The sequence below is a fragment of the Microcaecilia unicolor genome, chromosome 2, assembly GCF_901765095.1.
Source record: "Microcaecilia unicolor chromosome 2, aMicUni1.1, whole genome shotgun sequence".
In the NCBI taxonomy this organism is placed as follows: domain Eukaryota; kingdom Metazoa; phylum Chordata; class Amphibia; order Gymnophiona; family Siphonopidae; genus Microcaecilia; species Microcaecilia unicolor.
The window spans coordinates 382,820,029-382,842,807 of record NC_044032.1 but is presented as its reverse complement, the minus strand read 5'-3'; the positions used below and the strand labels follow the sequence as shown (position 1 = coordinate 382,842,807).

Below are 22,779 nucleotides of genomic sequence, written 5' to 3'. Positions count from 1 at the left end.
TCCCTTCTCACCACTTTCCTCCCTCATTGCTTCCATTCTGACCCCTCCCTCTGATCAACTGCACTCTTCTCCCTCCATACCTTCCCTCTGAACCCATTCTCATCCATCCACAGTCTCTGCATCAGCCCATTGCGCCCATCTCCAAGCTTCCTGTCAGCCCCAGTCTCTGTCAACCCCCTGCCCTCAGCACCCTTCTTCTATGCCCAGCACTAAGAACCATCCCTTACCATCTAACCTTTCTCTCATCCCCAGCCCCTGTGTTATCATTTTCAAGCCTCCTCCTAGCCCGAGCATTAGACCTTTTTCTCTGCCGTTTAGTCATGTAGATTTTGGCAAATTTTTAGCTGCAGTGTGTGTTTCAAAATTTGCTTAACTCTTAACAATAATCTTGGGTACACCTCATCAAAAATAAGAGGCTTCAACCTAAAGTAACTACTACTATTTATCATTTCTATAGCGCTACAAGGCATACGCAGCGCTGTACACCATACACAAAAAGAGACAGTCCCTGCTCAAAGAGCTTACAATCTAGATAAGACAGGAAAACAGACAGAACAATTAAGGGTAAGGGAACAGAGAGGTGAGGATAAAGGACAGGACAAGTGAGTAATGGTTAGGAGTCAAAAGCAGTGGTAAAGAGGTGGGCTTTAAGTCTGGACTTGAAAACGGCCAAAGACGGCGCTAGACGTACAGGCTCGGGAAGTCTATTCCAGGCGTGAGGTGCAGCAAGACAAAAGGAGCGGAGCCTAGAATTACCAGTAGGGGAGAAGGGGACGGATAAGAGAGATTTTTCTACAGAACGGAGTACTCGAGGGGGGGTGTAGGGAGAGACGGGAGTGGAGAGGTACTGGGGAGCGGCAGAGTGAATGCACTTATAGGTTAATAGGAGAAGTTTGAATTGAATATGGAAACGGATAGGGAGCCGGTGGAGTGACTTAAGGAGAGGGCTAATGTGGGCATAGCGACTTTGGTGGAAGATAAATCGGGCAGCAGAGTTTTGGATTGATTGAAGAGGAGAGAGATGGCTAAGAGGGAGGCCGGTGAAAAGTAGGTTACAATAATCAAGACGAGAGGTGATAAGAGTGTGGATAAAGGTTCTGGTAGAGTGCTCAGAGATGAAGGGACGGATTATGCTAATGTTGTAGAGAAAGAAACGACAGGTTTTGGCAATCTGCTGATCAGAGAAGGAGAGAGAGGAGTCAGAGGTGACCCCAAGGTTATGAGCAGATGAGACAGGGAGAATGAGAGTGCCATCCACCGAAATAGAGAACGGGGGGGAGAGGGGAGGTAGGTTTAGAGGGAAAGATGAGAAGCTCGGTTTTGGCCATGTTGAGCTTCAGATGACGTCGAGACATCCATGCAGCGATGTTAGACAGGCAGGCTGAAACTTTGGTCTGGATGCCGGTTGAGACATCGGGGATAGAGAGGTAGATCTGGGAGTCGTCAGCGTAGAGATGGTACTGAAAGCCATGGGAAGAAATCAGAGAGCCAAGGGAAGAAGTATAGATGGAAAACAGGAGAGGACCGAGAGCAGAGCCTTGAGGTACACCGATAGGTAGAGGGATAGAAGTGGAAGAGGATCCACCAGAGTGTACACTAAAGGTACGAAGCGAGAGGTAGGAGAACCAGGAAAGTACAGAGCCCTGGAATCCAAATGAAGACAGCGTATCAAGGAGTAGGCTGTGATCAACAGTGTCAAAAGCGGCGGATAGATCGAGAAGGATGAGGATAGAATAGAGACCTTTGGATTTGGCCAGGAACAGGTCGTTGGAAACTTTTGCAATGACCGGCTGCCTCATTGTTGTTAGTTTGACTGTAATAATGAAAAATATCCAGTATACTTTAAAGGAACACACTCAGGATAGTTAAGTTAAAATGGTTGTTTGGCAACAAATAATATTTTGTGTTTTATTTAGGTTTAAAAAACAACTATATATATTTCTCCGAGGACAAGCAGGCTGCTTGTTCTCACGACTGGGTGACGTCCGCGGCAGCCCCCACCAACCGGAAAGAAGCTTTGCGGGACGGTCGGCACGCAGGGCACGCCCACCGCGCATGCGCGGCCGTCTTCCCGCCCGTGCGCGACCGCTCCCGCCAGTTCCTTTTTTTCCGCGACTGGAGAGAGTTGTGCGTTTGCCTCTCTCTCTGTTCAGCCGCCGGATTTTTCGACCGCGTTTACGCGGATCGTCGCTTTTGGATTACCGTTCGGTTTCCTTCTTTTTCTTTTGTATTGTTTAAAAAAAAAAAAAAAAAAAAGAATTTTGCGCGTGTGGAGCACGCGCTCCCCTTTTCCCTCGCTTCTAGCGGGGACGCCACGTTGCGGCCTAGTGGCCGCTCGGTCGGTTAATTTTTTCGTGGTGTGATTTTAGCCACCATTGCCGACTTTGACTTCGCCGACGCGATTTTTCCGTCGATGTCCTCGAAGGTCCCGAGTGGATTTAAAAAGTGTGGTCGCTGCGGCCGGCCGATCTCGCAGACCGACACCCACGCTTGGTGCCTCCAGTGCCTCGGGCCGGAGCACAATCTCAAGTCGTGTGCTTTGTGTCTCGGTCTCCGGAAACGGACTCAGGTTGCGAGGCAAGTTCTGCGGGACCGTCTTTTTGGAACTTGCGCCGGCCCCTCGACGTCGACCTCGACGGCATCGGTATCGAAGGCCGGTTCTTCGGTACCGGTATCGATGCCCGAGACATCGGCACCGATGGCAGCGACCCCAGGAGAACAGGTCCCGTCGGCCCGCCGGTCCGCCGGTGAGAGTGGGGTTGAGAGGCCGCGTGGGCAGTCGGCCCCGGTCACTCCCTCAGCTCGTGAGCCACGGGACCGAACCCTGTCTGACCCGGTACCTCGAGACCGAGGGGGATCGACCTCCTCCTCCTCCATGCCCTCCGGCGCCGGTGACGTGCATCGGAAAAAGGATAAGAAGCGCCGTCACCGGACGCCCTCGGTGCATCCTGAAGAGGAGTCGACGCCGAAGCGTCGTCATCGAGAGGAGAGGTCTCCGTCGGTTGTGGAGGTACCGACGCGTCGGGGTTCCGGCACCTCGGTGCCGTCTCCTGGCTCCCAACAGCTTCTGGCACCGACACCCTTACCGGCCCCACCGCCTTTCCCGGCAGCGGGCCTGGACGAGTGCCTCAGAGCCATCCTTCCGGGGATCCTGGAAGGGCTGATGCGCCAGGCTGTGCCGGCGTCGGGGGTGCTTGCGCCCCCGGCGCCGATGACTGTGGCGCCGGCGAGCTCTAGCCCGGCGCCGGGGCTGTCGACACCGCCGCCGCTTGCGGTGCCGGTCTCGACCGCCACGCAGGTGGAGTCCCCGTCGACGTCGATGGAGGGAGCTCCGTCCCCGCCGGCGCGGGGAGTCCACCGCTCGACGACACCGAGACCTCGGTGCCTCGACGTCGAGCCGGGCCTGGTACCGGACTCAGCTACATGAGCTAATGTCCGATACCGAGGACGAGGACTCGTGGGGGGAAGAGGAGGACCCGAGATATTTCTCCTCCGAGGAGTCTACGGGCCTTCCCTCGGACCCCACGCCGTCACCGGAGAGGAAGCTCTCACCTCCTGAGAGTCTCTCCTTTGCCTCCTTTGTGCGGGATATGTCTATCAGCATTCCCTTTCCCGTGGTCTCTGTGGAAGAGCCGAGGGCCGAGATGCTCGAGGTCCTCGACTATCCATCACCACCTAGAGAGTCCTCCACGGTACCGCTGCACAATGTCCTGAAGGAGACGCTGCTTCGGAACTGGGTGCGACCATTAACTAACCCCACCATTCCCAAGAAAGCAGAGTCCCAGTACAGGATCCACTCTGACCCAGAGCTCATGCGGCCCCAGTTGCCCCATGACTCAGCGGTCGTGGATTCTGCTCTCAAGAGGGCACGGAGTTCGAGGGATACCGCCTCGGCGCCCCCGGGGCGGGAGTCTCGCACTCTGGACTCGTTTGGGAGGAAGGCCTACCAATCCTCTATGCTCGTGACCCGCATCCAATCCTACCTGCTCTATATGAGCATCCACATGCGGACCAATGTGCAACAGCTGGCGGACCTGGTCGACAAGCTCCCGCCGGAGCAGTCCAGGCCTTATCAGGAGGTGGTCAGGCAGCTGAAGGCGTGCAGAAAGTTCCTGTCCAGGGGGATTTTTGACACCTGTGACGTGGCATCTCGTGCTGCGGCCCAAGGTATAGTGATGCGCAGGCTCTCATGGCTGCGTGCCTCTGACCTGGACAACCGCACCCAGCAGAGACTGGCTGACGTCCCTTGCCGGGGGGATAACATTTTTGGTGAGAAGGTCGAGCAGATGGTTGACCAACTGCATCAGCGGGAAACCGCTCTCGACAAGCTCTCCCACCGGGCGCCTTCAGCACCCGCCCCCACGGGCGGGCGTTTTTCCCGGGCCCGGCAGGCTGCACCCTATTCTTTTGCAAAGCGTAGGTACAACCAGCCGGCCCGAAGGCCTCGTCAGGCACAGGGACAACCCCAGCGCGCTCGTTCTCGTCAACAGCGTGCGCCTAAGCAGCCCCCTGCGCCTCCACAGCAAAAGCCGGGGACGGGCTTTTGACTGGATCCATGGGAACATAGCCGCCCTACAAGTGTCCGTACCGGACGACCTGCCGGTAGGAGGGAGGTTAAAATTCTTTCACCAAAGGTGGCCTCTCATAACCTCCGACCAGTGGGTTCTCCAAATAGTGCGGTGCGGATACGCCCTGAATTTGGCCTCCCTGCCTCCAAATTGTCCTCCGGGAGCTCAGTCTTTCAGCTCCCATCACAAGCAGGTACTTGCAGAGGAACTCTCCGCCCTTCTCAGCGCCAATGCGGTCGAGCCCGTACCACCCGGGCAGGAAGGGCAGGGATTCTATTCCAGGTACTTCCTTGTGGAAAAGAAAACAGGGGGGATGCGTCCCATCCTAGACCTGAGAGGCCTGAACAAATTCCTGGTCAAAGAAAAGTTCAGGATGCTTTCCTTGGGCACCCTTCTGCCAATGATTCAGAAAAACGATTGGCTATGTTCCCTGGATTTAAAGGACGCATACACTCACATCCCGATACTGCCAGCTCACAGACAGTATCTCAGATTCCGCCTGGGCGCACGGCACTTTCAGTATTGTGTGCTGCCCTTTGGGCTCGCCTCTGCCCCACGAGTGTTTACAAAGTGCCTCGTGGTGGTAGCGGCCTACCTACGCAAGCTGGGAGTGCACGTGTTCCCATATCTCGATGATTGGCTGGTCAAGAACACCTCGGAGGCAGGAGCCCTCCGGTCCATGCAGTGCACTATTCAACTTCTGGAGCTGCTGGGGTTTGTGATAAATTACCCAAAGTCCCATCTCCAGCCAACTCAGTCCCTGGAATTCATAGGAGCGCTGCTGAATTCCCAGACGGCTCAGGCCTACCTTCCCGAAGCGAGGGCCACCAATCTCTTGGCCCTGGCTTCGCAGACCAGAGCGTCTCAGCAGATCACAGCTCGGCAGATGTTGAGACTTCTGGGTCATATGGCCTCCACAGTTCATGTGACTCCCATGGCTCGTCTTCACATGAGATCTGCTCAATGGACCCTAGCTTCCCAGTGGTTCCAAGCCACCGGGAATCTAGAAGATGTCATCCGCCTCTCCACCAGTTGCCGCACTTCACTGCTCTGGTGGACCATCCGGACCAATTTGACCCTGGGACGTCCATTCCAAATTCCGCAGCCCACGAAAGTGCTGACGACGGATGCATCTCGCCTGGGGTGGGGAGCCCATGTCGATGGGCTTCACACCCAGGGTCTGTGGTCCCTCCAGGAAAAGGATCTGCAGATCAACCTCCTGGAGCTCCGAGCGATCTGGAACGCACTGAAGGCTTTCAGAGATCGGCTGTCCTGCCAAATTATCCAAATTCGGACAGACAATCAGGTTGCAATGTATTACGTCAACAAGCAGGGGGGCACCGGATCTCGCCCCCTGTGCCAGGAGGCCGTCGGGATGTGGCGTTGGGCGTGTCGGTTCGGCATGCTCCTCCAAGCCACGTACCTGGCAGGCGTAAACAACAGTCTGGCCGACAGACTGAGCAGAGTCATGCAACCGCACGAGTGGTCGCTCCATGCCAGAGTGGTACGCAAGATCTTCCGAGCGTGGGGCACCCCCTCGGTGGACCTTTTCGCCTCTCAGACCAACCACAAGCTGCCTCTGTTCTGTTCCAGACTTCAGGCACACGGCAGGCTAGCGTCGGATGCCTTTCTCCTCCATTGGGGGACCGGCCTCCTGTATGCTTATCCTCCCATACCTTTGGTGGGGAAGACCTTACTGAAGCTTAAGCAAGACCGCGGCACCATGATTCTGATCGCGCCCTTTTGGGCCCGTCAGATCTGGTTCCCTCTTCTTCTGGAGTTGTCCTCCAAAGAACCGTGGAGATTGGAGTGTTTTCCGACTCTCATTTCGCAGAACGACGGAGCGTTGCTGCACCCCAACCTTCAGTCTCTGGCTCTCACGGCCTGGATGTTGAGGGCGTAGACTTCACTGCGTTGGGTCTGTCTGAGGGTGTCTCCCGGGTCCTGCTTGCCTCTAGGAAGGATTCCACTAAAAAGAGTTACTTTTTCAAGTGGAGGAGGTTTGTCGTGTGGTGTGAGAGCATGGCCCTAGAACCTCGTTCTTGCCCTGCACAGAACCTGCTTGAATACCTTCTGCACTTATCAGAGTCTGGCCTCAAGACCAACTCAGTAAGGAATCACCTTAGTGCGATTAGTGCTTACCATTATCGTGTGGAAGGTAAAGCCATCTCTGGAGAGCCTTTAGTAGTTCGATTCATGAGAGGCTTGCTTTTGTCAAAGCCCCCTATCAAGCCTCCTACAGTGTCATGGGATCTCAACGTCGTCCTCACCCAGCTGATGAAACCTCCTTTTGAGCCACTGAATACCTGCCATCTGAAGTACTTGACCTGGAAGGTCATTTTCTTGGTGGCAGTTACTTCAGCTCGTAGGGTCAGTGAGCTTCAAGCCCTGGTAGCTCATGCTCCATATACCAAATTTCATCACAACAGAGTAGTGCTCCGCACCCACCCAAAGTTCCTGCCGAAGGTGGTGTCGGAGTTCCATCTTAACCAGTCAATTGTCTTGCCAACATTCTTCCCCAGGCCGCATACCCGCCCTGCTGAACGTCAGTTGCACACATTGGACTGCAAGAGAGCATTGGCCTTCTACTTGGAGCGGACACAGCCCAACAGACAGTCCGCCCAATTGTTTATTTCTTTCGACCCTAACAGGCTAGGGGTCGCTGTCGGGAAACGCACCATCTCCAATTGGCTAGCAGATTGCATTTCCTTCACTTACGCCCAGGCTGGGCTGACTCTTGAGGGTCATGTCATGGCTCATAGTGTCAGAGCCATGGCAGCGTCGGTGGCCCACTTGAAGTCAGCCACTATTGAAGAGATCTGCAAGGCTGCGACGTGGTCATCTGTCCACACATTCACATCTCATTACTGCCTCCAGCAGGATACCCGACGCGACAGTCGGTTCGGGCAGTCGGTGCTGCAGAATCTGTTTGGGGTGTAAATCCAACTCCACCCTCCAGGACCCGAATTTATTCTGGTCAGGCTGCACTCTCAGTTAGTTGTTCTTCGTAGGTCAATCTCTGTTATACCCTCGCCGTTGCGAGGTTCCATTGACCTGGGTTCTTGTTTTGAGTGAGCCTGAGAGCTAGGGATACCCCAGTCGTGAGAACAAGCAGCCTGCTTGTCCTCGGAGAAAGGGTATGATACATACCTGTAGCAGTTGTTCTCCGAGGACAGCAGGCTGATTGTTCTCACCTACCCTCCCTCCTCCCCTTTGGAGTTGTGTGTTTCATCTTTTTGCTAGTCATTCAACTGGCGGGAGCGGTCGCGCACGGGCGGGAAGACGGCCGCGCATGCGCGGTGGGCGTGCCCTGCGTGCCGACCGTCCTGCGAAGCTTCTTTCCGGTTGGTGGGGGCTGCCGCGGACGTCACCCAGTCGTGAGAACAATCAGCCTGCTGTCCTCGGAGAACAACTGCTACAGGTATGTATCATACCCTATATATATATACAGTGGTGGAAATAAGTATTTGATCCCTTGCTGATTTTGTAAGTTTGCCCACTGACAAAGACATGAGCAGCCCATAATCACATTGTGGAAAGTATATGAATTTATTTGCATTCTGCAGAGGGAAATAAGTATTTAATCCCTCTGGCAAACAAGACCTAATACTTGGTGGCAAAACCCTTGTTGGCAAGCACAGCGGTCAGACGTCTTCTGTAGTTGATGATGAGGTTTGCACACATGTCAGGAGGAATTTTGGTCCACTCCTCTTTGCAGATCATCTCTAAATCATTAAGAGTTCTGGGCTGTCGCTTGGCAACTCGCAGCTTCAGCTCCCTCCATAAGTTTTCAATGGGATTAAGGTCTGGTGACTGGCTAGGCCACTCCATGACCCTAATGTGCTTCTTCCTGAGCCACTCCTTTGTTGCCTTGGCTGTATGTTTTGGGTCATTGTCGTGCTGGAAGACCCAGCCACGACCCATTTTTAAGGCCCTGGCGGAGGGAAGGAGGTTGTCACTCAGAATTGTACGGTACATGGCCCCATCCATTCTCCCATTGATGCGGTGAAGTAGTCCTGTGCCCTTAGCAGAGAAACACCCCCAAAACATAACATTTCCACCTCCATGCTTGACAGTGGGGACGGTGTTCTTTGGGTCATAGGCAGCATTTCTCTTCCTCCAAACACGGCGAGTTGAGTTCATGCCAAAGAGCTCAATTTTTGTCTCATCTGACCACAGCACCTTCTCCCAATCACTCTCGGCATCATCCAGGTGTTCACTGGCAAACTTCAGACGGGCCGTCACATGTGCCTTCCGGAGCAGGGGGACCTTGCGGGCACTGCAGGATTGCAATCCGTTATGTCGTAATGTGTTACCAATGATTTTCGTGGTGACAGTGGTCCCAGCTGCCTTGAGATCATTGACAAGTTCCCCCCTTGTAGTTGTAGGCTGATTTCTAACCTTCCTCATGATCAAGGATACCCCACGAGGTGAGATTTTGCGTGGAGCCCCAGATCTTTGTCGATTGACAGTCATTTTGTACTTCTTCCATTTTCTTACTATGGCACCAACAGTTGTCTCCTTCTCGCCCAGCGTCTTACTGATGGTTTTGTAGCCCATTCCAGCCTTGTGCAGGTGTATGATCTTGTCCCTGACATCCTTAGACAGCTTCTTGCTCTTGGCCATTTTGTAGAGGTTAGAGTCTGACTGATTCACTGAGTCTGTGGACAGGTGTCTTTCATACAGGTGACCATTGCCGACAGCTGTCTGTCATGCAGGTAATGAGTTGATTTGGAGAATCTACCTGGTCTGTAGGGGCCAGATCTCTTACTGGTTGGTGGGGGATCAAATACTTATTTCCCTCTGCAGAATGCAAATAAATTCATATACTTTCCACAATGTGATTTTCCGGATTTAATTTGTGATGTGCTATCTCTCACTGTTACCAATAACCTACCCTTCAATTATGGGCTGCTCATGTCTTTGTCAGTGGGCAAACTTACAAAATCAGCAAGGGATCAAATACTTATTTCCACCACTGTATATAAAATGCAAGCTTTTTAAAAGGTAATGTGTGACACAAGAAATCTAAAAAAAGTGAATTTAGCATTTGTATTTCTTCAGAGAACTAAACATTTGGCATTTAACACATTATTACCAGGACATGTATGAATTGAGGTGCTCTGTGGACAGAGCTTTACTGGCAGTTGTGATGTTTGTCTGGGTGATGTTTTGTTTGTTAAAACTACAGGGTACTGGGTACAGATGTGTTTTCAGATCAGGCCTTCAGTTGCTACTCACCTGACCTGGATTTGACTGGTTGACTTGGAAGAAGTTTGTTTCTTCCCACCCTGAGCCACTAGGTCCTTGTAAAAGACCTGTTATTTCTCTCTCTAATTATTTAATAACCATCTTGAAAAACAAACTTTGAGAATGTCATGTCATAAAGGTCAAAATGAGATAACAGACTAAATAAAGCCATATGAAAAACCTAAACTGCGATTAGTTTGTTCCCAAGCTAGTTAAAACATTTTCAGAATGTACATAACAAGGTTAGTCAGTAAGTTCTGACCCTTAGAGGGTTGATACTATTTAAATTGCTAGATGTATGGAGTAAAATGCCCTTTTGTCTTTTTATGGTCGAGCAGTTTTTTCTTGTATCCACTAATAGTCTGAAAGCCCAGTTTTTCTTGTGATGAAACCAATTGCTGTTTGTCTTCCCTTTTACAGCAAGTAGAAAACAACACACAGATTGCAGATCAGGAAAACAAAAAGAAGGGATATGCTGTAGATCTGGTCTCACCTTTAAGAAAGCAAGTTCTGATGTCACAGGCCTTAAGTAATTGCTGATTATCCTAATTAGGCAGGGGTCTTTCCTTTATCATGGTCAAAACCTCTCTGAATCTTAGCTAGGCTCCAGTGCTAAGTTTGGGAGATCTGGGTTTGATTCAGGTTTTAGTTTCTCAGCCTGGCTGGGGCTAGCTATGCCACTGAGACCACATGCACAGCCCCTCAGGGAGAATAAATCCTAACCATTGCCTAATAGTGACCTTTACTGTTCAAAATTGTGAGCACCCCTCCCTTGCCAGAGCCTGGAAGAAACTCTGATCCATGGCCTTTAACAGGTTGCTTCTCACTGAAACGGCTGGGCTAAATTGGGTGCATTTGGAAAGATATATTAGGAAAATTCTGATGGTGGACCAGGAGTGTCTTTGGGTTATGATTGATTTAATCAGAGTTATTGACAATAATCTGGATTAGTGCTTGCTGACCACTACCATTGTAACTTGAATTTTTTTCCATATTTCCCAAGCCCTATCAGTTTTCTCTGAATTTTGTAATATGCCATTTGGTGGTGATATTTGGGGAAATGGTGTGGAAAATATATTAAAATGTTTAACAAGAATTTATTTATGCTGACATTGCAACCTTAATGGTTCAAGCCTCAGGCAGGCTTTGCCTTAGTCTTTAACTCTTTCACAATCTCCAGCTAAAATCCCCATGTTTCGCAAGATCATTATGTTGGTGCAAATGTTCATGATGTGACATTTGATTTGGCTGTATAGGCACTACATATGTTTAAGTACATGGTAATTTAGCAAGGAAATGTAAATGAATGTTTTAAAAAATGAGTTGTCCTAACTACAGAAAACTGGTGTTCTGTTGCACATCTTTCTGTGAACTAATAAAGCTCCCAGAATGTTTGAGACCTGCTCCAGTAATGAGGACATTCAAAGTGTAATGTAATGATGCCTTACACTTGCTTTCCTTCAGCTTCTCTCTCTCTGTGTTTCCTTAACCCCAAGACTTTGTCTTGGTAGGAAAAGATATGTGTGCACGCTTCCTCTGAATAATTCACATAATGGAAAGCAAGTTGGATAGATTCAACCTGCATGTCACAGATTGCAGATTGCTGGGTTCAGCAGAAATACTGAATTATGGTAAAACTAGTAAAACAGGCCTGTTTCTGACACAAATGAAACGGGCGCTAGCAAGGTTTTTGTCGGAGTGTGTATGTTTGAGAGAGTGTGTGTGAGAGTGACTGTGTGTGAAAGAGAGAGAGTGAGTGAGTGTGTATGTGTGACAGAGTGAGAACACTGGGTGCGAGTGTGTCTCCTCTGTCCCCTGCTCCCCCTCCAGCCACCCAGCGATTCTCCTCTGTCCCCTGCCCCCCCTGTAGCCACTCAGCGATTCTCCTGTCTCCCCTGCCCCCCTTCCAGCCACCCAGCGAGTCTCCTCTGTCCCCTGCTCCCCCTCCAGCCACCCAGTGATTTTCCTTTCTCCCCTGCCCCCCCAGTCACCCAGTGATTCCCCTTTTTCCCTTGCCCCCCTCCAGCCACCCACCGATGCTCTTCTCTCCCCTGCCCCCCTCCAGCCACCCAGCAATTCTCCTGTCTCCCCTGCCCCCCCTCCAGCCACCCTGCGATTCTCCTCTCTCCCCTGTCCCCCCTCCAGGCACCCAGCGATTGTCCTCTCTCCCCTGCTCCCCTTCCAGCCACCCATCGATTCTCATTCTCCTGTTGACCTCCGTCGAAGCGGCCTCGTATTTGAAAGCCCTGCCCCTCTGTAGCCTTCCCTTCGACTTAGTTCCCTCTGAGTCCCGCCTGCTGACGTCATTTCCTCTTTCCGCGAGGGCAGGACTCTGAGGGAACGAACTCAAAGGGAAGGCTATAGACGTTGAGGTTGTGCCTCGTGCTGCTATCCTGTAGTTGGTCAGTGCTGTTTGTGACGAACCCGGAAGTGCGTGACGTCAATTCAGGAGATGGATACAGCGTTAGAGGCAGCACGAACCCTTCAAACTTTCACTGCCATGGAGTCAGCTTCAGAACGTTGGAGGTGCTTTTTATTATATAGGATAGCAGAAATGATAAACATTTTTCCTGAGGCCACACATTTGACATGCACAATTTAGGGTGTGGGTTTTTGGAACAGCTGAAATAGAACTTGATGGCAAATTTATACCTTTTGACTTGGTGACCATGATTGCAAGGGCCATGACTGATGACATGGATTCCAGGAGAGGGCTTTGGCTTTTAAACATTTAATGAAGCGAAGTCTTTCTGCATGAGCAGCATTAAAGGTTGAGGGGGGTTCAGTTTGTTCACAGGAACTGCCTTCTTCTCCCCCCCCCCCCCCCCCCCCACTCCTTTTACCTTTTGGTTAGCTATAATACCCTTCCTGGAGTGGTTCTTAGGAGTTCTCTATAACTTGATTAACATACATCATTAATGGTTTCTTTTCTTTCATCCGTTTTCCTTTGTTTCTTATAATTTTATATGTACATTACATTGCCAGTATATGACGTGTGTATTTTGTTTAAAATTCAATAAAAAGAAAAAAGAAAGTTTGATGGGGCCTGACCTTGATTGCCGTTGGCAGTGCTGTGCACTGTTCTGTCTTGTGGAAAACGTGAATTTGGCTATTGGGACTGGGGAAGTTGAGGTAGGATTCATATCCCTTTTAAGGAGGGAATCGGTCTTCAGTCAGCAGTGACAGCAGCTAATGGTTCCGTTTTAGGCCCATGATTTCAGAATGCCAGAAGGTCGAAGATGATCACTTCAGTGACTGGACAAAGGTGGGAGGAGGAGGATATGAAATAGGAGGGGGAAATACTTGAATAGAGAAAGGGGTAAGAGGCATACGTTAAAAGGTCTCTGCAGGGGGGTAGAAGATACACAGGTGGAGGGTTGTGGCGCATGAGCAGCAAAAAAAAAAAAAAGCAAAGTAGGAGCACAAGATTCACTAAAAGGTGAAAGAAAAAGGGCAAAGAGAAAATGCAGAAAACTTTCTGAGGGTCTATATAACATGCAAAAACAACCATTTGATATGGATATATGTCCTATATAAGTGATTTATTGGTGTATAAACTGCACTAAAAATGAGATCATCCCAAATAGGTATTTTTCCATATTTATATCCTGCTTTAAACCAAAGTGGGTTACAATCAAACATAAATAATTTAAAAATACATAACAAGTGCATATAAGACCTCATCAGTCCATATCTCCAACCTTCATGAGTCCAACCTGAAATTATCTCCCTAAGAAAACCTTCATAGAACAGTGAGCTTTCAAATATTTCTTAAATTGTTGAACATTCACACAAAGTCTCAAATGCCCTGGAAGCTTTTACCACATAGTAGGTCCCAGCAATTGAAAAAACACAAACATGTACAAGTCTCAACAAGGTGATATGTTGTAATTGCCGTAAGACGTATGAAAGTAAATTTCATTTTAGTTCATAACATGAAAAGGTGGACATCTAAATATGCTGGGGATGCAATAAAGGTTTTAACATTTTCAAATGTTAAATTGTCCTTCCTATTTATAGTTAAGCTTTTAATTTTTATATTCACTATAAAAGTTTTTTATATTCATCGTTCTGAATGTATTACTGTTATGATTGTGACTATTTGAACAGTGACTCAAGTCTTATCAACAGTTTCCATTTTTCTGTACTATAACAATTAATACTCATGTGTATGTGTGTTTATTTTAAATCTTTTTTAAAATTATTTTCTGTGTATGTTAATGCTTTTGCTTATAAATGTTTTTTTTTTACAGTTATTGTTAGTGTATACTTCTGATGAAGCTTGTTTAGTTGAAACATGGCCACATCGGGGGTGTTATCTTTCCAATAAACTTATTGTGGACTGTTTGGAGCTATTTCTTTGCCTACATAGTTGGATTTATAGCATCAGCCTCTTTGTATTTTATTCTATGTATTAACCACAGCTATGCAAAAATGACTGTTGAGGTATGCTGTATGTGGGATTTTATAAAATTTACTAATTTTAATCTAGCAATTTGATGAGTGGAAATGGAAGTTGTCAGGCTGGAACTGTTTAATTTAAGTTTGTTATGTTATACTGTTTTATTATATTATGAATGTAATTCTGTAACCCATTCTGTGTGCTGTCGGAAGGATGAGCTAAATAATGGAATAAATATATAATTCTTAAATATTTACATCTTTTTATGCAAAGGCAATCCTTTATCGCAGGACATTTTTGGCCTGTACCAGGAGCCAGATGGAACACGAAAGCTACTGAACTACATGCTTGACAATCTAGCAGGTAAATCCATGTGCGATAAAATTTTTGATTTAAAATATATACAGTGATGAGTTCTTATAGCCATGTTGTCATTGAAGGAAGGTTGTGAGCTCATGCACTGGATCAGTAGAAATGAATAATATATGTAAGCATTTCAGTACCATGCAAGTTCCCTCAGATGAAGGACCTTTTGTGATATCAAAGGCTTATCCTTGTTTATGCAATAAAAGATATGACCTACAAAGATTCTAGAACTTCATGAAGTATTCAAAATAGCACAGTATATCAGTTGTTTGATCTGTTCAGATATACTGAAGTATTATCATGTGCAATAGAACTGAAGCACCACTCCTACCACCCTCTCCAGCAAAAGGGTAAAAGGTTGAGTTGTTTGTATTGTTGGGTCTAGAGTCAAGACTTGCCGAACTGTAATTTGCCTCAGGTTTATGCTCCACAGCTGAATCTGAACTCCCCAAAACCAAAAAAAAAAAATCAATCAGATAATATGAAGAAGAACCTGTAGAAAGCACCGGGGCAATATGAAGAGGAACCTGTGGAAAGCACTGGGGGCAGGGTGGTAAAGGGAGGGAAAATGAATTAATTTCTAAATTCTCCAGTAGAATGTCTAGACTCTAGACATTCTACTGGCGAATTAAGAAATTAATTCATTTTCCCTCCTTTTACCAGCCTGCCCCGGTGCTTTCTACAGGTTCTTCTTCATATTATCTGATTGATTTTTTTTTTGTTTGTTTTAGTTTGGGGGAGTTTAGATTCAGCTGTAGAGCATAAACCTGAGGCAAATTACAGTTGGGCAAGTCTTGCAAAGCTTATAACATAGCACCTGATGCAAACTTCACCCATTGTTAGGGACCTGATCTTATTGTATTCACAATCATGAAATAAAAACTGAAATTAACAGTATCTACTGACAGTGTGAAATTATAGGCTACTGTTGCAGAGTGGGCAGAAAAGAAAGCAGGAGGGTGGGTACAGATATATTGGCAGATTGGGCCCAGAGGGAAATGAGGGAAGTGGCAACTTGTAGAAGAGTATGGGAGGGAAGGAGAATAGTGGCCAATCAGAGACAGAGGTGGTGATTCATGTATTAGAAAACACATCCCATTCCTGCCATGTTCTCCTTTTTTTCTTTTAGTGAAATTGCTAGAAGAGAAGCACAAACAATACAATTGAGTCTTTGTTCTCTAATCACAAATGACACACCAAACCAGGCCTCCTGCAATTGGCTATCTGATTCTCTTCTGCTGAATCATGCAGAGCTTTCTACTAGTAAATTTCAGCTAGGGCCATCGTTCTTATTGAAACAAATTTGAATAATGTGACACTGGTTCTACATGTTTTAGAAAATTTACTTGAATGAAGAGTGCAGCACCTGCTGAAAATTAGTAGGGTAGGAATCGGGGACAGTTTTAGGTTGTGACAAGCAAGGTTATTTGCCCAGGCCCCCAGTTCTATAGGGATCTCCTTGACCAAGCTGAATGATAGCAATGAAGCAGAGTTTGAGGCTGCTTAGCACTGGCTGGACCCATGCTTTAGTTTCTACTCTGAGTCCCAGTGTGTTGAACCCTGGCCCAGATAGAACTAGAAAGTACAGTGAAGAGAGAAGGAGGCATTGGATGATGGGGAAGAGTGAGAGGAAAAACAAAATAGACTGAAATGAAGAAGAATAAAGGCAACACAAGCTGGTATGAAGGGAAAAGGAAAAAGACTAAGTGAGCATGGGCAGGCTGGACTGGGGAGAGAGATGGGGAAGAGGTAGGTAAAACTGGGTTGAAAGTGTTTTAAAGGGAAAGAGACCAGCCGGTGTGGCTAGAGAAGGAAGTGGTAGAGAAACTGAAGATATGTGAGATGTTTGGAGAGAGAGGTGGAACAGGCTAAGCCTGGGAAGGAAATAAAGGTTGGAAGGAGGGGTGGGAAGATGATGGGGAAGCGGTGAAAAGCATAAAAATTAGTTGTGGGGTGCCAGAGAGGCATACAGATGAGGAAAGAGAAGGGACAAGACATTTTGAAATAGGAAGTAGAGATGAGATGGAACTGAGGGGTAGAAAATCAAGAAATGGACAAATAATAACAGTGCTGGCCAAGTGATTTTGGGGAGGATCTTGCCAAAGAAGCAACATTAAAATTTGTTCAGGTTATTAAAAGAAACAAAAAAACCAGGAAAGAAATCAGACTATTAGATGGCCTGAGGATAAATGATGCTTTGAGAGCAGGGCTGTGAACTCCGAGTTGGAGTTGGAAGCAATTTTGGGTGGAGTCAGTTGGTAGAAATGTACTGACTCTGACTCCAGCTTTAAAATTAAAAAATAAAAAACATAATTATAATATATGGTAAATCTATCGTTTTATACTTATATATATGTTCTGGATCTAAAATTATACTGACCAGTACTTTAGATTCAGAACAAAAAATTTAAAGCCTAGTATCTGTAGGAATCCGAGTTAGAACTGCAGCTGGAGTCGGAGTCAGGCAGTGGAAAAATAGAGTCGTCGAAGGTTTGGTATACAGCCTTGTTTGAGAGGACAAGATTTCAGCAGAAAAACTACATTAATTCTTTGTTTCAGTGTTCACTGTCTGGATCTTGGGGAAATACTCATGCTGGAAACTTACTTTGCAGGCAGCAATTAAGGGGAGGAACTGAAACAAATTGATGTGACTCTGGGGAAAGCATTAGAGCAAATTGAGTAACTATGTAGTAGAAAATCACTGGGATGTGATGGTATTAGCCCCCAGAAGTCTAATGGAACTCAGATACAAAATTTTCAGATCTGCTGGTATTCTGTAACTTATTCAGGTCTGCCTCTGTTTGTAAGAAGTGGTGAGCAGCCAGTGTAATGCATGATTTTAAAACCGGTTCCATGGTGACCCAAGAAATTAAAGTTAGCCCAGTGTTGGTGTTGAGTAAAATGGTGGAAGATATTAGTGTTGTAAGTTCTTTCATGTCTATCTTTTGTAGTGCATACAAAATATTTTTGCTGTTACTGTATAGCTTTGTAAACCATTGATTCTGAAAAGTTTTGAAAAGTGACAAATATTTTAATAACAAGTACTGCCCAAGTTTAATAGGTAAGAACCAAAAGATTTAGCAAAGTTGAAGGTATGGTGTGCTTATCTATTTTAATTATTTGAAGGTATGAATAAGTATGTGGATAAAGGTAAAGACAGTCTATTAGCGTATCTGGATTTTCAGACAGTGCTTGACAAATGCACTCATGAGGGTCTCGTCAGGAAATTTGAAAAGTCTCTGGGTAGGAAGTAATGCCTTACTGTTAATTGGTGATTTGTTTAAACAATGAAGTGAAGAGTGGGATGAAATGGTCAGTTTTGAAAAGGCTTGAAGGGGGTATGATAGAGGTTTATTTTATTTATTTATTTATTTATTGCATTTATACCCCACCTTTTCCCACAGGATGCAGGCTCAAAGTGGCTTACAAGAGACTGGAAAGGCTAACGCCAAACCAGTGAAAATACAATATTTAAACAGATAAATAGAGGGGAGATAAAGGAAAAAAAAAGAGGGGAGATAAAGGAGTCCAAAATGGTCCTTTCATTTGATGATGTGAAGGTGTTGACTCGTTGTGACTAAGTATGGTAACAATTCAGCTCTCTTCAACTGTCCACACACTCATAATCTTCATCAAAAACAGCTGACTGGAAAGCAGACACTGCCGAACAAGACAGGTATTGCAGGCATAAGCCAACAGCTGGAATCGGGGTTTCAGAAGGAAGCGAGATCCCCACGATGAGCAAAGGTTTCCAAGAAGCCTCCCCAATGCAAAGCAGCTGGCGACACTCAGCAGAAGGCAACTTTATAAAACCACAGGCCCTGTTTACTAAAGTGCGCTAGCATTTTTAGCGTGTGCTAAAAACGCACGCCTATAGCACAGCTTAGTAAACAAGGCCCCGTGAGTGATGTGACATATGGAACCTTTTCAAATAGCATTGGCACTTTGTGAAGCTACGTGGAACTACATGGTAGTAAATTTAAAGCAAAATTTATGGGGTATATTTTTATCACTACACAGTTAAACAGTGTTTCTAGATGATGTGGTCAAGATTATTAGTTAGTGGCATAGCTAGGATTGTAACACCATATTTGCCCTTCAGTGCTCCAGTCAAGAGCTGAGGAGTGTTTGGTATCTGAGATAATTTGTGAGGGAGTGGATATCAAGGGTAGAAATGTGTGTGGATTTGGGGGTTTTGTATATAAGGCAGGATATTTTACATGTGCAGTATATGAGGGATACATAGGACAATAGGAGTATGTGGGTGATGTCTGCTATAGATGAGATGTTAAGAAACCTTTCTCATTCAACAATGGGTACAGATCAGATCTAGGGCATTTCCCCATAGAATTCTGGAGAGCCTATTTAATGCGTTCAATGGTTGCTACACCCCTGTTAATTGTATAACCAGTTTTTTAAAAATAGATTGGGCAAGTTTCTGGAGGATTGGTCCAGAATTGGCCAGAAAGACTTGGTTGACTTCACTTCTTTGTGGGTCTGCTCTTTGAACCATGGAGGGCAGCTTCTCTAAAGGAGCTTATGCTGAAGACAGTTTTCCTGGTTACCATTGCCTCAGCATGCGGGGTTTCAGAATTACAAGCTCTTTCCGTTCGGGACCCATAATTATCTTTTTCCGATGAGTTCATTTCCATCTGCACAGTCCCAACTTTTCTACCAAAGGTGATTTCTCCGTTCCATCCAAGAGGTTTGCTTTCCTGCATTCCAAAACTGGGGAATGGACACTCAGTCCATAAAGCTTCACAAGCTGGATGTATGGAGAGTATTACTGTGTTACTTGCAGGAAACAAATGATTTCCAAGTACTGGACCATTTGTTTGTACTGTTTCAGGAACTGCGCAGGAGTCTGGTGGCTTCCAAGGCAACAATAGCACACTGGATCAAAATAGCTATCAAGGTGTAATTGTTTTGGAACAAACCACTTTTCAAGGGTTTCAAGGCCTGTTATACCCTTGAACAGGCAGCTTTGTGGACGGAGGTGTGCACGGTTTTGCCTACACATTTGCAGAATACCCACTTGGTTGTTTCTTCACTCCTTTGTGAAACACTATAGAATTCATGTTCAACCAGAGACTGCTCCCTGGGCGCTCTGCTTTTCTCCTTGTGTATATAGTTTTGCTTAGAGGTTAATTATTCAATTTAATAATGCTTTAATGACAGATGGAGCTTTGGGATGGCTCACAGGACTTTGTGCTGCCTTGGTAATGACATGTTGGAGAGTTCCAGGTGAGCTATTGTCCCAGTGATGTCACTGGACCTCTCAGTTCTCTATGTGCATCTACTGGTAGGAAAGATAACACAATCCCTACTTGTTCAGACTAGTGTTGAAGGAGCAGCAGACACACACCCTACTGGGAAGCGTACCTTAGATGTGTAAATAATGGCACTAAGGGCTTCTTTTACTAAGGTGTGCTAATGAATTTAGTTCACACTAAATACTAAGAAGCCAATTTTATTCCTATGGGCTTCTTAGCATTTAGCACGCGCTAATCATTACTAAAAGGAGCCCCGAGTCTAGGAAAACAAATACTTCAAACAGATGGCTCCAGAATTCAGAATCCCCTCTTATCCTGATTAGCCACATGAACCAAACGAAGCAAATAGAAGGATTTATTTACAAAGAAAGTGCAAAACAAAAGTATAAACAGAAAAAAAGGTATAGGTTTAAAAATCTCTGATACAAGTATGAAGGTTGATAAAGTGAGCAGAAGACAGATGGAATAACACACACCCCCTGTGGGCAGAAATCACCTGAAGAGCCTAGCTGTCAGTGATCATAGACGATTATAGATTACACAACCGCAGTTGGTTGATATTGAGTCGTCTCTTCTGTGAAGTAGCTGGCACGGCAGGCGGAGGTAATCTTCTGTTGATATTTCAGCGCATGTTGTGGTCCTCGTGACATAGAATGTTGATGTTCTTGGTGTTCTTATGAGTACTTTTATGCCTTTTTGCAGGTGCATCTTATATAGAATTTCTTTTCAGAATCATGATACCATCATGACAGGTGATTGGTCCATGCCCTGTTGTAGTTATGCCAAAACCACAAGTATGTCTTTGACGTCATCATGGATATCCCCCCAATTCCGGAGCTCCAAGCAGTCTGGGGCTGAATAAGCAATTGTCCTTGCCCAAGGTTCCTGCATGCCTCCAGATTGAGCCCAATGTGTCGGTGGATTGACCGTGCCAGAGTCACGGCCAGGAATCTTTCTTAGATGCAAGATAAGCATTTCATCACAAAGCACAGTGCAGTGAGATGACATCAGCCAGCACAGCAGATATACAGGACATATTGAGGGGCATAATCGAACGGGGTGCCCAAGTTTTCATGAGGGCATCCTCGCAGGACAGCCCCGCGAAGGGGGAGGGAAACCCGTATTATCAAAACAAGATGGGCTTCCATCTTTCGTTTCGATAATACTATCGGGGACGCCCAAATCTCAACATTTAGATAGACCTTAGAGATGGTCGACCTAAATGTTGAGATGGTCGACCTTAGAGATGGTCATCCTCGGTTTTTGGCCATAATGGAAACCGAGGACGCCCATCTCAAAAACGACCAAATCCAAGCCCTTTGGTTGTGGGAGGAGCCAGAATTCGTAGTGCACTGACCCCCCTGACATGCCAGGACACCAACCGAGCACCCTAGGGGGCACTGCAGTGGACTTCACAAATTGCTCCCAGGTGCATAGCTCCCTTACCTTGTGTACTGAGCCCCCCAAAACCCACTCCCCACAACTGTACACCACTAACATAGCCCTAAGGGGTGAAGGGGCACCTACATGTGGGTACAGTGGGTTTTGGAGGGCTCACATTTACCACCACAAGTGTAACAGGTGGGGGGGGGGGGGGCCTGGGTCCGCCTGCCTGAAGTGCACTGCACCCACTAAAACTGCTCCAGGGACCTGCATACTGCTGTCATGGAGCTGGGTATGAGATTTGAGGCTGGCAAAAAATGTTTTAAAGTTTTATTTAGGGTGGGAGGGGGTTGATGACCACTGGGGGAGTAAGGGGAGGTCATCCCCGATTCCTTCCGGTGGTCATCTGGTCAGTTCAGGCACCTTTTTGAGGCTTTGGGCGCAAGAAAAAATGGACCAAGTAAAGTCGGCCAAGTGCTCGTCAGGGACGCCCTTCTTTTTTCCAATATCGGCCGAGGATGCCTATCTCTTAATCACACCCCAGTCCCGCCTTCGCTATGGTGCCGACACGCCCCCGTGAACTTTGGTCGTCCCTGCGACGGGAAGAAGTTGAGGACGCCCAAAATCGGCTTTCGATTATGCCGATTTGGGCGATCCTGAGAGAAGGAAGCCCATCTCCCGATTTGTGTCAGAAGCCCTTCTCTTTCAAAAATAAGCCTGATTATGGCAGGTGGGGGGGGGGGGGGGGGGAGTGTGGAAAGGAAATTAACAGGTATGACTGAATTTCACTATAAACTCTTTCAAGCTCCAGAGCTTTCAGATCATGTAGGAGAAGGCAGGATGTAAGTGCTCTTGGCATTTCTAGTAGGTAATGTTGCTTGATGGGCTTTTTTGAGAACATGATAATACAGAGCACAGCGAAATCTTAAGATGTTGATGAAGAAAGTTGTGTGACCTTTAGCCTGTGTAAGGTACTATGCACTCGATCTTCATCACAAATAATTCATCAGAATAAGATACTTTGGGCTCTTTTTACTAAGGTTCACTAATGATTAGCAAATTTAGCCCATAGGAATAAAATGGGCTTCTTAGCATTTAGTGCATGCTAATCATTAGCCATTTGTCACTAATGTTGCTTAAAATCTCTCTCCTCTTTCTTAATCTCTTGTCAGTATTTGGCATTTGTATTCCACATTTTGTGGGTTCTTGTTGAAGTTCATAGATCTTCATTTCAGTTATACATTTAGAAATAAAATGAACATATGTCTTCCTTTTTAGTTCATCCAGAGCAGCTTCCTCAGAGGCCATGGATTACACTGAAAGAGAGAGACCAAATTCTGCCCTCAGGTAACTTTCCTCCATTTTGTTCCTTGAAGTTTTGACCTTTTTTTGAAACATGCCACTTTTTAGGGGCAGGCTTGCCAAGTTCATCCCTCAAGTGCTATATAAAGGGCCAGGTTTTCAGAATATCTCTAATGAATATGCATGTGAGTGTTGCATGTCGACTATCTCAGTTATGTGCAAATCTCTTATGCAC

At 46.6% G+C, this 22,779-nt stretch overlaps 1 protein-coding gene across 1 annotated transcript in view; it reads left to right on the top strand.

Annotated features, from left to right (window-relative positions):
- Nucleotides 1-22,779, top strand: part of CNOT6L (CCR4-NOT transcription complex subunit 6 like) — a 221,092-nt gene that overhangs the window by 147,067 nt on the left and 51,246 nt on the right. Inside the window, exons 5-6 of the mRNA XM_030192478.1 lie at nt 14,494-14,583; nt 22,521-22,589. Coding sequence (XP_030048338.1) covers nt 14,494-14,583; nt 22,521-22,589 — 159 coding nt within the window. The remainder of the gene's footprint in view (nt 1-14,493; nt 14,584-22,520; nt 22,590-22,779) is intronic.